We start from the raw sequence: 13,326 nt of genomic DNA, 5'->3' as shown, positions 1-13,326 counted from the left end.
AGCGGACACTATCTCTGAGTTTTTTCCCCCCTCAGAAATTTAGATAAACTCGCAACTGCGTGCTATAAAGTCAGAATTGTGAGGTAAACTTGCAGTTCTAAACAAAAGATGAAATTACCTGTTTTTTCCCCTTCCATATGCTGATATGTTAAACTGGCACAATATAACGTAGACAGCGTTTATTATAATAAGAGTGTTCTGATTGGTCGACGTCAAGATTTCCATCGCTGGCCCGTTTCGTACTGTCGCTAAAAAAAAAGAAAGTTCGGCGGTCTTTAGGACCCTGCGTCTCTGCAGCGTGTCGCCTGCAGTCACTGCGCCAGGAATCAAACCCTCCAAAATACTCAATATATCCCTGCAAATTCATTGACTCACTGCAAGAGGAGCAGCAGACAAAACTACCGTCTAGTTTCCTTCGCATTCGCGCCCGCTGTTTTGCACAGGACACCAGCTCGTCCAGATAGATCAGCAGATGAAGCGCGAGACCATCAACTGACCGCTTGTTTTTAATTCCGATGAGCGATTTGTGTTAGTGCGTCTGTTCTCGCGCACATCGAGGTCAGTAAGTCACATATGAAGCACATATGAACGAGCTGTAATACTGACGCGATTATTCCTCACTGCGATCATTTAAAGCTGCAGAGATGTCAGTCGTGTCTTTTCAGTGCCTGATGCTTGGTGAGTAAAATATTTTTTTTTCTGCGTTTGTGTGGAATTATTGAATGCTTGTTATATGTAAATGTTAAAAAAATATTTTATTTAATATTAAAAAATTTTTTTTGTAGTTTTATTATTAATTATTGTTAATCTATTCAATATATGAATTTGTTTTTAAATATGTATCGGGTGAAAATCAACCTACTGATGCTTTAATCATTGATAAACGTCTGAAAATGTGTTAAAGTAGGCTAATCACAAGGTTTGATTTATAGTGCTGTTCACTATTGTGTCTGAGAATTTGCATCATCACTAAGACTTTTCATTGTCGCCATGAGTGGAGAAAAAAAAGGCATTGTTGCTTTCTAAGATGATCATTTGTGCTTGTTGTCATCTCCAGCATCTTGTATGAAGAGTCCAGTCACTCAAATCATTCAAATATTTGAGTTATTGATCTGGTAGTGCAGATTACGGGCACACGCCCCTTTTTCCTCCCTATCTAGAGCTAGTGTATTCAGGTCCAGTCAGGATTTTCAGCATGATTCATCATGCAACTGAGAAAAGAACATTTTGCAGCTGTTGTGGACGCTGATTGTTTTTGGCATGCTGTGTGTGTGATGGCTTGTCATGCCCATGAGGCCACGGGTGACAGATTGTGCTGGTCAAAAGCCGCTCCAGACAGACCAATGACCAGACACAACAATGACAGGTCAGGTTTGTTTAGTCTAATGGGCAGCACACATTCAGGCTTAAGCCAAGTGATTTAATGTGCATTTGGGAGTCTTGGCTCTCACTTTTCTAAACTATTGTGGTATTATCATTGTATTTTTTTTTAACATACAATGCTAATGTCTTGGTATTATGAGAATTTCGTTGGTGTACCATGTAAATACCATGATATTACTGTGTTTTAGGGACGTATATACAATTATATTCTTTCACATACTTAATTGTATCAAAGTAATCCTAGGAAAGTAGGATTGTAGGATTACTTTGAAACAATTTTCACTTTTGACAATAATTTTTTCAAGAAATGGCAAGAAATTAAATGTGAAACTTTTAAAAACATTCTGTAGTGTATCGTATTGTTCGGCCCTTGCCAATATTCAGCGAAACAAATTGAATTAAATGCGAAACTTTGAAGTAGAAAGACTGAAATATTACCATATCGCAATACATCGTGACATGTATCATATTGTTCGGCCCTTGCCAATATACAACGAAACTTTGATGTAGAAAGGCTGAAATATTACCATATTGCATTATATCATGATATGTATCGTATCGTTTGGCCCTTGCCAATATACAGCGAAACACATTGAATTAAATGCGAAACTTTGAAGTAGAAAGACTGAAATATTACCATATTGCAATATATCGTGATATGTATCGTGTCGTTCGGCTCTTGCCAATATACATCGAAACACATTGAATTAAATGCAAAACTTTGAAGTAGAAAGACTGAAATATTACCATATCATGCGAAACTTTGATGTAGAAAGACTGAAATATTACCATATAGCATTATATCGCAATATGTATTGCATCGTTCGGCCCTTGCCAATATAAAGCGAAACACATTGAATTAAATGCGAAACTTTGAAGTAGAAAGACTAAAATATTACCATATCGCATTATATCGTAATATGTATCGTATTGTTCGGCCCTTGTCAATATACAGCGAAACACATTGAATTAAATGCGAAACTTTGAAGTAGAAAAACTAAAATATTACCATATCGCATTATATCGTAATATGTATCGTATTGTTCGGCCCTTGTCAATATACAGCGAAACGCATTTAATTAAATGCGAAACTTTGAAGTAGAAAGACTGAAATATTACCATATCACAGTATATCTAATATGTATCATATTGTTTGGCCCTTGCAATATACAGCGAAACACATTGAATTAAATGCGAAACTTTGAAATAGAAAGACTGAAATATTACCATATTGCAATATATCGTGATATGTATCGTGTCGTTCGGCCCTTGCCAATATACATCGAAACACATTGAATTAAATGCAAAACTTTGAAGTAGAAAGACTGAAATATTACCATATCATGCGAAACTTTGATGTAGAAAGACTGAAATATTACCATATAGCATTATATCGCAATATGTATTGCATCGTTCGGCCCTTGCCAATATAAAGCGAAACACATTGAATTAAATGCGAAACTTTGAAGTAGAAAGACTAAAATATTACCATATCGCATTATATCGTAATATGTATCGTATTGTTCGGCCCTTGTCAATATACAGCGAAACGCATTTAATTAAATGCGAAACTTTGAAGTAGAAAGACTGAAATATTACCATATCACAGTATATCGTGATATTTATCGAATTGTTCGGCCCTTGGAATATACAGTGAAACACATTGAATTAAATGCAAAACTTTGAAGTAGAAAGACTGAAATATTACCATATCGCATTATATCTAATATGTATCGTATTGTTCGGCCCTTGTCAATATACAGTGAAACGCATTTAATTAAATGCGAAACTTTGAAGTAGAAAGACTGAAATATTACCATATCACAGTATATCGTGATATTTATCGAATTGTTCGGCCCTTGGAATATACAGTGAAACACATTGAATTAAATGCAAAACTTTGAAGTAGAAAGACTGAAATATTACCATATCGCATTATATCTAATATGTATCGTATTGTTCGGCCCTTGTCAATATACAGCGAAACGGCATTTAATTAAATGCGAAACTTTGAAGTAGAAAGACTGAAATATTACCATATTGCAATATATCGTTATATGTATCGTATTGTTCGGCCCTTGCCAATATACAGTGAAACACATTGAACTAAATGTGATACTATGATGTAGAAAGACTGAAATATTACCATATCGCAATATATTGTGACATGTATCGTTAGGCCCTTGCCAATATACAGCCCTATAGTATTTTCTTGTAAAACACTCCAATAATCTTTTATTTGCAGTGTAAATTCTTTTGAATATCATATGCATTTCGTCGCCATTAATACAGTGGTGTTTTTGAACATGCTACCGTAGTGATTTTTTGCAGTTCTTTGGAGTATCATGTAAATAATACCATGGTAATGACCCAATACCATTATATTTATCAAAGTATTACACATTTTTGTTGTATTTCTATTATAATGCAATGCCTTTTGAATGTATACCATGGTATTCTTTGAAATAAATTAGTGTACGATATAGTAAACATTGCATGTCATGGAATATGTCAAAATGCATTATTGCCATTTAGGTTGTAGTCACGGGATCATGTTTATGCCATTGTGTTTTGGCAATTCCTTGGAGTACCATGTAAATATCTCCGTAATCTCCCAATCCATGGTATATGTTAAATGTTTTTTTTTACTATGGTAATACAATGCTTTTTGAAATTATACCATGTCATTGGTATACCTTGGTGTACATTGGCGTCAAAGTACAGTTTTGCCATTTAATTTAGGGGGTAGTAACAGTATCATGTTTATACCATGTATACATCGTCTTTAATTGGACGTGTATCATTTGGAGAGCAATTTAAATACCGTGGTATACAAAAACGGTAGTCATTCAGTACTACAGTGCCACTCATGCTCTCTTTAGCAGTAACAGCAACCGCAGACCTGCAGCTGCCAGTCTGACGACTATAAATCTGACTCCTAATGCTCGATGCCACCTACACCCACAGGCACTGCTGCAATGCAAGCTGGCACAGCCCAGAAACCCATTCAGGTCAGGTGACATCAGCATTTATCTCGCCGCGCAGCCCGTCTTGACTTGAGACGTGGCTTCATATCCGAGAAGAAAAGAAGAAGCACGGGGGTTTTTAGAAAAGACGTGGGGCCACGAATAAATTGGCAACTGTTTGATTGCACAGTGTGTTGCTAAAATCCACCAAATTGGGCCAAGCTTTGGTGGGATTGAGGATTTATGAATCATTTTATTCTGTGTTTCTCGCCTCTTTCACTGATGCTGGCTGAACTGCTCATATATTTAGTACAATAGCGGCTATGTGACGGATTTGTGTTCATATCAGATGGCAAAGGATTGTGGCGTCTTGGTCTGTCTATATTAAGACATCTGAAATCAGTCAGAAACAGGTGGGCGCTGGACATGTCGCGACTGCTATGAAACCACAGTTTCAAGAACGTGCCTGATACATATTTCACCTCCTTAGCAAGATATTTCCTCTTGTCTTCAAGTTTATGCACAAATGTTTTATCTTCTTGAGTTTCATCCGGTTTATCCGACTCTCTCCCCAGGGTAAATACCCCGGGCAGGGTTTGTTGCCGCAGAGCCTCGATAAACGAGGTATTAGCTTTTATGATTAATGTACCATCTAACGTGCGTCCAAACTTTGAGAGCATCTCTGGGGCAGAAGGCCAAGGAACTTTTCCTCAGAGATAGACGTGCTTGGGTTTAGCCGTCAGCAAATTCACATTTTTCATTCACTCGTGTTGAAGCGAGGTCAGAAGTAGCCTTGCAGAAACCAGAGTCCACTGAGGCAAAATAAGATTGCGTCAACCAAAATTAATGTGATCTACTGGGGTGAGACATTGACGCTTTCTAAGGGCATACACCACAGAGATAAGGTGACTGTGTATGCGACTGCACTTTTGGACTGGTTTAATGATTGGTCGATGTTTAGTAGAATAGAAAGATGGAGGAAAATCCATTAGTTCTATCACCCCCAAAATGTAACACTGTAATTATTCCTCTTTTTTTTTTTAACACAAGTCTGGCTTTCTTTCTAATGTAGAACACAAAAGGAGACCGTCAAGCTCCAAAAAAAGCTCAATGAAAGTAGTTCATTCGGCTTGTGCATTGTGTTCCAAGTCTTTTGAAGTCATTTGATACTTTTGTTTTAAGATCACAAGTCAAAAGATCATTATTTACTTATAATCTTAGCTCTGAAATCTGATTTGGACTTGTCAAGAAAGGTCATGTGACACTCACGTGCCAGCAGCCATATCACCCTGTGGCCCAAGACTGGTTTCCCGCTGAAGCTAAGCAGGGCTGAGCCTGGTCAGTACCTGGATGGGAGACCTCCTGGGAAAACTGTAGGTTGCTGCTGGTAGAGGTGTTAGTGAGGCCAGTAGGGGGCGCTCACCCTGTGGTCTGTGTGGGTCCTAACGCCCCAGTATAGTGATGGGGACACTATTCTGTAACAAACACCGTCCTTCAGATGAGATGTTAAACCGAGGTCCTGACTCTCTGTTGTCATTAAAAATCCCAGGATGTCCTTCGATAAAGAGTAGGTGTGTAACCCCGGCATTCTGGCCAAATTTGCCCATTGGCCCCTGTCCATCATGGCCTCCTTATCATTCCCATACTGATTGGTTTCATCACTCGGTCTCCTCTCCACCAATCAGCTGGTGTGTGGTGAGCGTTCTGGCGCAAAATGGCTGCCGTCGCATCATCCAGGTGGTGCTGCACATTGACGGTGGATGAGGAGATTCCCCCCTTCTATGTAAAGCGCTTTGAGTGCCTAGAAAAGCGCTATATAAATGTAACAAATGATTAAATTAAGAACCAATGGCAAAGAGAAAACGCCATGGCAGCGAACAAATTTTGGGGAATTGTAAACTAGCATTTATTCTACAGGTGTTCAAGTATCCGAGTTGGACATTCAACTTCACGTGACATTCTGTTGCACTTTTCCAAGTAGGATGCTGGATATTCAGATTTCCTGAGTTGAATGGAATTAATGTAATTTGTTTTTGGACAAAGGCCCTGTTTACACCTGGGATTAAGATACGTTTTGGTCTATTGGTGGACCGATGTGTGTTTTTCAGTGCCGATACCAATTATTACAGATAAAGTAGACCGATAACAACTTTCTTTACATGCTTTTAAACATATCTTTAATTCTGAGAACTGTTTAATAATAACATTAATATTATTATTAATAATAATCTTTCTGTCATCATTTAATCTCTAAAGAGTGGTGAGTTCCGACAGACGCGGCTGCATCAGAGCCAAATAGCGCATTTCAAGATTAAATTATTTTATCAGCAAATCGGTTTTGAAAATGACCGATAACGACAACCATGAAAATGCTTAATATCGGTGCAGATAATTTGTTTGCTAGCCTACAGTTTGCTAGCTAGTTATGCCTTCATCACGGAAATGCATATTACCTGGATGCGATAAGTTACAAAACAAAAAACGATGATATCAAGAAGAGGTGGATTCATTTTGTGAACAGCTACCTTGATGGAGAGCTGAGGATCACCACCGATACCTGCCTCTTCAGTGACTTTAGTTTTACAAAATTTCATCGGAGACAACTGGGATTCACTGATGATCCGCTTCAGAATGGGGCTTAACCGACTATCTTCCACCCCGGCTTTCATTCTCCCGTCCCGCTGACATCTGGTGCCATTGTGAGCAGTACGTGCCCACCAATGAGTGTTGTCGTGAGTGCTTGCTTACGGCAGTTTCCCGTGGGCGTGATTTCAGCGCAGACAGCGGACAAAATAATTTTTTCAAGATTTTGATAAGCTTTTTTATTTACTTGCCGTTTTTTTTATCATTCAAATTTGTCTGGGTGGTTAATAACACATTTTTCTGTGGTGTGACAAACTCAGAACACATATTTAATTTTGACTTTAGACTGGACGCCAGACTGGATTTAAACTTTGTTGGCTGGAGACCAAAGTTTGGTTTGAAGATGAAAAACGTTCCAAGCTCATTTTTCTGATTTCTAATAAACACACATTCACAGCATTCGGCTAGTCTTGTGGCTGTCTGAGCAGAAACGAAAGCTGCTTCTCTCTTTAGGCAGTATTTTTGGATTCATGAAAATTTTCCTAAATGTTAGTTGGTACAAAAGAAATGTACACCTGCTCCCTACCACGTGTAAATGGTACGTAAAACATTTGAATGTCTGTGTTCTTTTAGGCAAACTGATGACACTGCATTTTTATTTTTATTTATTGTGTTGCAAGAGTTTAAAACTACTCAACTTTGGGTAAAACGCAATGCTCGTCACAGTCAATTTTTACCCAGCCATCCAATCACAGTGGAGGAGGGGCGGGCCAAATACTACACTGACCAACAAAATCCTACTTGTACAACGACTGAACAATAATGGAGAAATTAATATTGCTGGTTACTGCATTTTTATCTATAGTACATTACTGCCTGGCATATTCCGTATCATCATAGCAACCTCAGCTGGAAAAATGCTGCATCTCCAAAGCACTCTCCAATGCCACCACCTGGCTGTTTTCAAAAGAACGCCTAGCTTTTTTTTAGCTGGTTAAACATTATTTGGTGGACACACGTTAATTGAATATTTATTGTTAGGCATATGGCCAATTAGTCTCTTTAGAGTTTATGCAATATACTGGAGCCAAACCTGAGAAGGGAGTCCAGAACATTCCACAGCGTTCCTGGACACGTAATTTACGTAGTTGTAACGTATGGATGGGGATTACGCTAATTGTGGATGATCGTGCCCATGTGCCATATATTTACGAATGATTGGAATTTACTAACATACACATGTTAAACTATCAAATCGGATCTGTATGAAGCATTTGTGAATCCGGAGAAGAGTTTTCGGGAAGGTCTATTTTACTCACAAATTACTCAGAATTTACTCATATATTTACAAAGTTTACTGAATGAGGCTTTTTATGTTTTTCCGTCGTCTCTGGTCACGTTCATATGTAAATTGCATGAGCTTAATAACCCGCCTATTTCCAGTCATATTTCATTTACCCGCCCATAGACCCAACCCTTAAAGGTGAACTATGTAGGATTTTTGCAGTAAAACATCCAGAAACCACTAGGCCAGTGTTATATATTTTGTTCAGTTGAGTACTTAGAATATCCCAAATGTTTTCAACTATTTGTAAATCGTGAGAAAATTGCTATTTTAACCAAGGAGCCGGGACGTGTGAGCTATGCGTGTGAGGGAGTCGCCTGTCGATTGCGTCATATCTGCGTCACCCTCGGTCTCCGGTTTTATTCAGTGAAACACTTTACTCTCACTGCAGTGTGAACAAGTGTCATAGCAGCCGCCGAGCGAACGTCATAACTTCCTTTTCAACACACTCAGATATATCTAATACGATAAACAGAGCTGCGTTACCTCACACTCAGCACTGGAGAAGAGGAAGTGCCGCCGGCAACCGTGTCATAATAAAAGTCCCGCCAGCGACTATGCCATAATAACAGTCCCGCTCTTCAATCGCTCCTGCGGCCTTGCTCAGCTCCACAACACTCGGTCCTGCTCTGCTTCAGACTACAGTAATGTTAATAATCGCATCCATGAACATGATTTCTGCCCGAGTCCTATCCTGACTGTTTCCCACCGGCTGTGAGGTGAAGACCACATGTCCCAAGATTCTGCGCTCAAACGTGGCGTCATCAAACTACGCCTTTGTTTTGAACATGCGACCTCTAGTGGACGGAAAAGTTACATAGTGTAGCTTTAAAGAAATCAAAAGTTAAAAATGGACAAAAGAGACGGGTATGTGTTTCCCTCGTCTACTTGAGATCGACCATAACGAATCTTAAATACCAGATGTAAACAGGGCCAAAGTGGTCTAAAGCAAGTGTTTGACTTATAATCAGCACATTTACTTAGTAAATGTAATTTGGATATTTGGGATTATATCCTCCAGCAGCCTTCTTGTTTGCTTTCCGCAGCATTGCATAGCTCAAGTTCGCTGGTCATCCAGGGTCTTCAGAGTCTCTAAAGACCACTGGAACGTTTCCAGAAAGCAAAGTTGATCGATTCATAAATTGGAGCAGGAAGTGCCCCGTTTTTCCACCCTGTTAATTACCGCACAATCACACACTTGCTAAATATAATACCAGAGTCACCGAGACATCAGCCTGCTGGTCTCCTTAATTAAATCAAGCCTCGCTAGAGAATATATTTCATTAAACAGCTCCATGAATAAAAACTAAAGCCGTGTCAGACTTGGAGAACTGTGTAATTGGCTTTGAAACTCCATCTTGGCTCCAGCAGAAGGGCAGTTGCAGATTTCAGCCCAGTTGTCGCCTTTTTCGGCTGCCCAGTGTTAAAACCAACGCTAATCCTGTGGTGACCTGGTAGGGCGAGGAAAGATAAGACCGGCTGGGTTGAGAGACAATGCTAAGCTGCCATGATACAGAGCCATCTGTGGTTGAAGCCCATTGAGGCCAGGACTCGAGATGTCTCCAGTCAGTCTTTGATGGGTCTATGCACCCTTGAAACCATCTGTCACAGTTTCATTTGTGGTGAAGTAGATTGTTAAATGGTTTGGTTCTTTCATGTTTATTTGTGTATTCACTCAGGCCCATAAAGTGAGCTATTTAAATCTTTTTCTTTCATCTAGGTTCAGTATTTCTGGTTCTGGTGTGTGCCGAGGTTCTGAGTGCCGGTCCAGCGCTCCTCCCCAATCCTCTCCGCTCGCACGGGCCAGTTCTGGATGTTCCCATAGGCTTTGAGGAACATGAGGCGGTCTCGAGGGATCGTAAACCCGGATTCATGGAGAGTTCTCAGGAGAGCTCTGGGTTCTTCAGCGAAGACAGCGAGGACGGCAAGAACGCTCACGCCGAGACCAAAGACAGCGGTGCAGGTGCCGTGAATGGTGAGTAGAAGGTGTGACTCAAAACATGATTCATAAGTGCACCTTACTCTACAAAGTCATCAAGTTTGTTTTTGAAAACTTTCAAAGACTCAAAAGATACGACTTTCCTTTTTCATCTGACAGTCTCATTTGTCAATTGGGGGGGTCTAAATATTCGCTCCAACATTGATTTGAATTGATTTGGTCACATTTTTACAATCGAAAGTCTGTGGTACTTGTCATTTGTCAACTAGGGGTGTTAATATATGCTCTGACAATGGTTTGACTTTACTCAGTTATGAATTATTTGGTTTCATCTTTATGAATGAATATAGCCACGTTTCCACCAAAATTACCCAGAGCAATTTGTCCCAGGAACCCCCCCCAAGATGTTGCTTTCTGCGTTTACATCCCGGTCAAAAGTATCGTGAAGATTAGTCCGTTGACGTAGGACTGCGTGCGGCTTTCCAGTTTACACTGGATTTCGCCCTCCGCAAATACTCTTAATAAAGCCTGAACCTTGTCATCGGTCCATTGGTAGTATTTTCTAAACTCCATTGTTGATTCGAATAGCAAACTCTTACTGCATGTATCGCAAACACACCTTTAAAAATGGTGGTTGAAATAAAATGCTGCTTGAAGTCAACCAATCAGCATGTTTCAGTGCCCAAGTCCCACACCCGAAAGTTCATGAACTTTGAAAAAGAAGCACCTCACGAGCAGGGACTTTCTGTGGGGGAAATTTTTACCTGGAACTTAATTTAAGCTGCGTTTCCACCGCAGGAAGTTTCCCCAGGAACTAGTAACTTTGGGCTGGTACTCGGTGTGTTTCGACCGCTGGAACCAGGGTCTAAATGAAGTTCCGGGTAAAGATTTCCCTCTCAAAATGGCCCTACTAGTGAGGTAGTACTTTTTCAATGTTCAGGAACTTTCAGGGGTGGGACTTGGGCGCTGAACATGCTGATTGGTTGAGCTCACGCAGCATTTTATTACGTTTATTTGCGGAGGACGAAATCCAGTAGGCTCTGGAAAGTCGCGTGCAGTCCTACGTCACTGGACTAATCTTCACGGTACTTTAGACCGCGATGGAAACGCAGACAGCAGCAAGTCTGGGGGAAGAAGAGTTCCTGGGACAAATTGTTCTGGGTAATTCTGGTGGAAATGGGGCTATAGATCCCGGTTCCTGTGGTCGAGTACCACCCCGAAAGTTCCTGTGGGAGAAACGCGGCTTTTGAGTCAAGTACTTGTCATCTCACGTGTCTAAATATTTGCTCTGACAATGATTTGGCTTGATTCAATTCCAAACGAAATTTGGTTGCATATTTAAAATGGGTCAGAAATTATATTTTGGATTAATATTTAAACCAGGATTTATAGTGTGTAATTTCTGCTGTACCAAGCGTAATTGCAGTTTTATTGTTTCAGTGGCTTGATGTAACTAAATTAAAATCTAGTGTTTGAATTAGGGCTGTCACTTTATGTTCGAAAATCGATTGCACGATCGATCGGACCAACCAACACAAGTTTCGAAAACGAAAATAGGGAATCGATTTGAACCAAATTTGTACACTATTAATTTTAAACGAATTAAACAAATAAAAAAGTTAGATGCAACAAAACTCACAAACAAGCATAAAAAGAAAATAAAGAATTCCGAAAGTGCAGTAGGCGTTGCGAAAGCTAAAATACCCCCACCTTGCGCAGATGGCAATGAAGTTCCTGAGTGTCCCTGGGACATCAGTGCGGTCGGAGCATGTCTTCTCAACAGCTGGACATATAGTGAATAAAAAAATCTGCTCTGGACCCCGAAAATGTTGATCGACCTAGCTTTATTTGCACGTTTCATTATACGCCTGCCTAGCCTAAGTGTCGGTTACGTTCAATTAAAAACACATGGCCTGTTCTCAAGTAAGTCCATTTAAAGTTTACATTTTCAACAGTTGTCTATAATGGATTGAATCATTACGTAAAATAATTTTGGAGATTTTTGAATAGCCTAAATCATAAATGCAGCCCTGTTGTAGACTGCGACAGATGCTTCTAGTCCACTGTCTGATTTGGAGAATGTAGCGGCTCTGCGTGTTTATCCTAAACAAACTACTTTCAAATGTAGGCTAGTCCTTGTAAGTTTTATTTTCAAACTCTTTCATGGGCTACAATCGCCTACGTAGGCGAAATTTGTTTGACATTTCTAATCGTAAACACAGCCATGTTAAAGCCTGCAGTAATGTTTTTCATTGATGTCATGGCAGTCCACTCTGCTTGTTTTTCGAAAATGTTACACTCCTCTTTGTCATTGTGCGTGAAACTTCACGGCAATAAATCAAATGAAATATTGCTGACTTGTGCGTCTCAAGCACCTCTTTACATTCGTCCTAATGCCTGTTAGTTGTCCGGGGATTGGACTATATTTGGCGTTGAAAATGGAAACGTCTTTAGACATGGAAAATCGATTTTACAAAAGTGACAGCCGTAAGTTTGAATCTTTATCAAGTTTTTATTTTTGCAATTGCAAAAATGATATGTTCCATGGTGCAACAAAAGCACTGATTTTCTCCCCGAACAAATATTTGATACACTGCCGATTTTGCAGGTTTGCCCACTTACAAAGCATGTAGAAGTCTGTCATTTTTTCTCATAGGTACTCTTCAACTGTGAGTGACGGAATCTAAAACAAAAATCCAGAAAATCACATTGTACGATTTTTGCATTTTATTACATGACAAAAGTATTTGATACACCAGAAAAGCAAAACTTGATATTTGTTACAGAAACCTTTGTTTGCAATTACAGAGATCGTACGTTTCCTGTAGTTCTTGACCAGGTTTGCACACACTGCAGCAGGGATTTTGGCCCACTCCTCCATACAGACCTTCTCCAGATCCTTCAGATTTCGGGCTGTCGCCGGGCAATACGGACTTTCAGCTCCCTCCAAAGACTTTCTATTGGGTTCAGGTCAGGAGACTGGCTAGGCCACTCCAGGACCTTGAGATGCTTCTTACGGAGCCACTCCTTAGTTGCCCTGGCTGTGTGTTTCGGGTCGTTGTCATGCCGGAAGACCCAGCCCTCTTACTGAGGGAAGGAGGTTGTTGGCC

At 40.0% G+C, this 13,326-nt stretch overlaps 1 protein-coding gene across 2 annotated transcripts in view; it reads left to right on the top strand.

The window, feature by feature from the left end:
- Positions 1-285: 285 nt before the first annotated feature.
- Positions 286-13,326, top strand: part of podxl2 (podocalyxin-like 2) — a 46,204-nt gene continuing 33,163 nt past the window's right edge. The window contains exons 1-2 of one of the 2 annotated variants that reach the window (XR_013815846.1): positions 286-678; positions 9,998-10,252. Coding sequence is in view for 1 of the 2 variants with exons in the window: in XM_079807835.1 (XP_079663961.1) it covers positions 645-678; positions 9,998-10,252 (289 nt within the window). In the remaining variant the exon portion in view is untranslated. The remainder of the gene's footprint in view (positions 679-9,997; positions 10,253-13,326) is intronic. The other variant, XM_079807835.1, reaches the window with a different exon arrangement.

The sequence above is a fragment of the Gobio gobio genome, assembly GCF_949357685.1.
Source record: "Gobio gobio genome assembly, chromosome: 24".
NCBI lineage: Eukaryota > Metazoa > Chordata > Actinopteri > Cypriniformes > Gobionidae > Gobio > Gobio gobio.
Note: the sequence above shows the minus strand (reverse complement) of the source record. Positions and strands in the feature narration are given on the sequence as shown.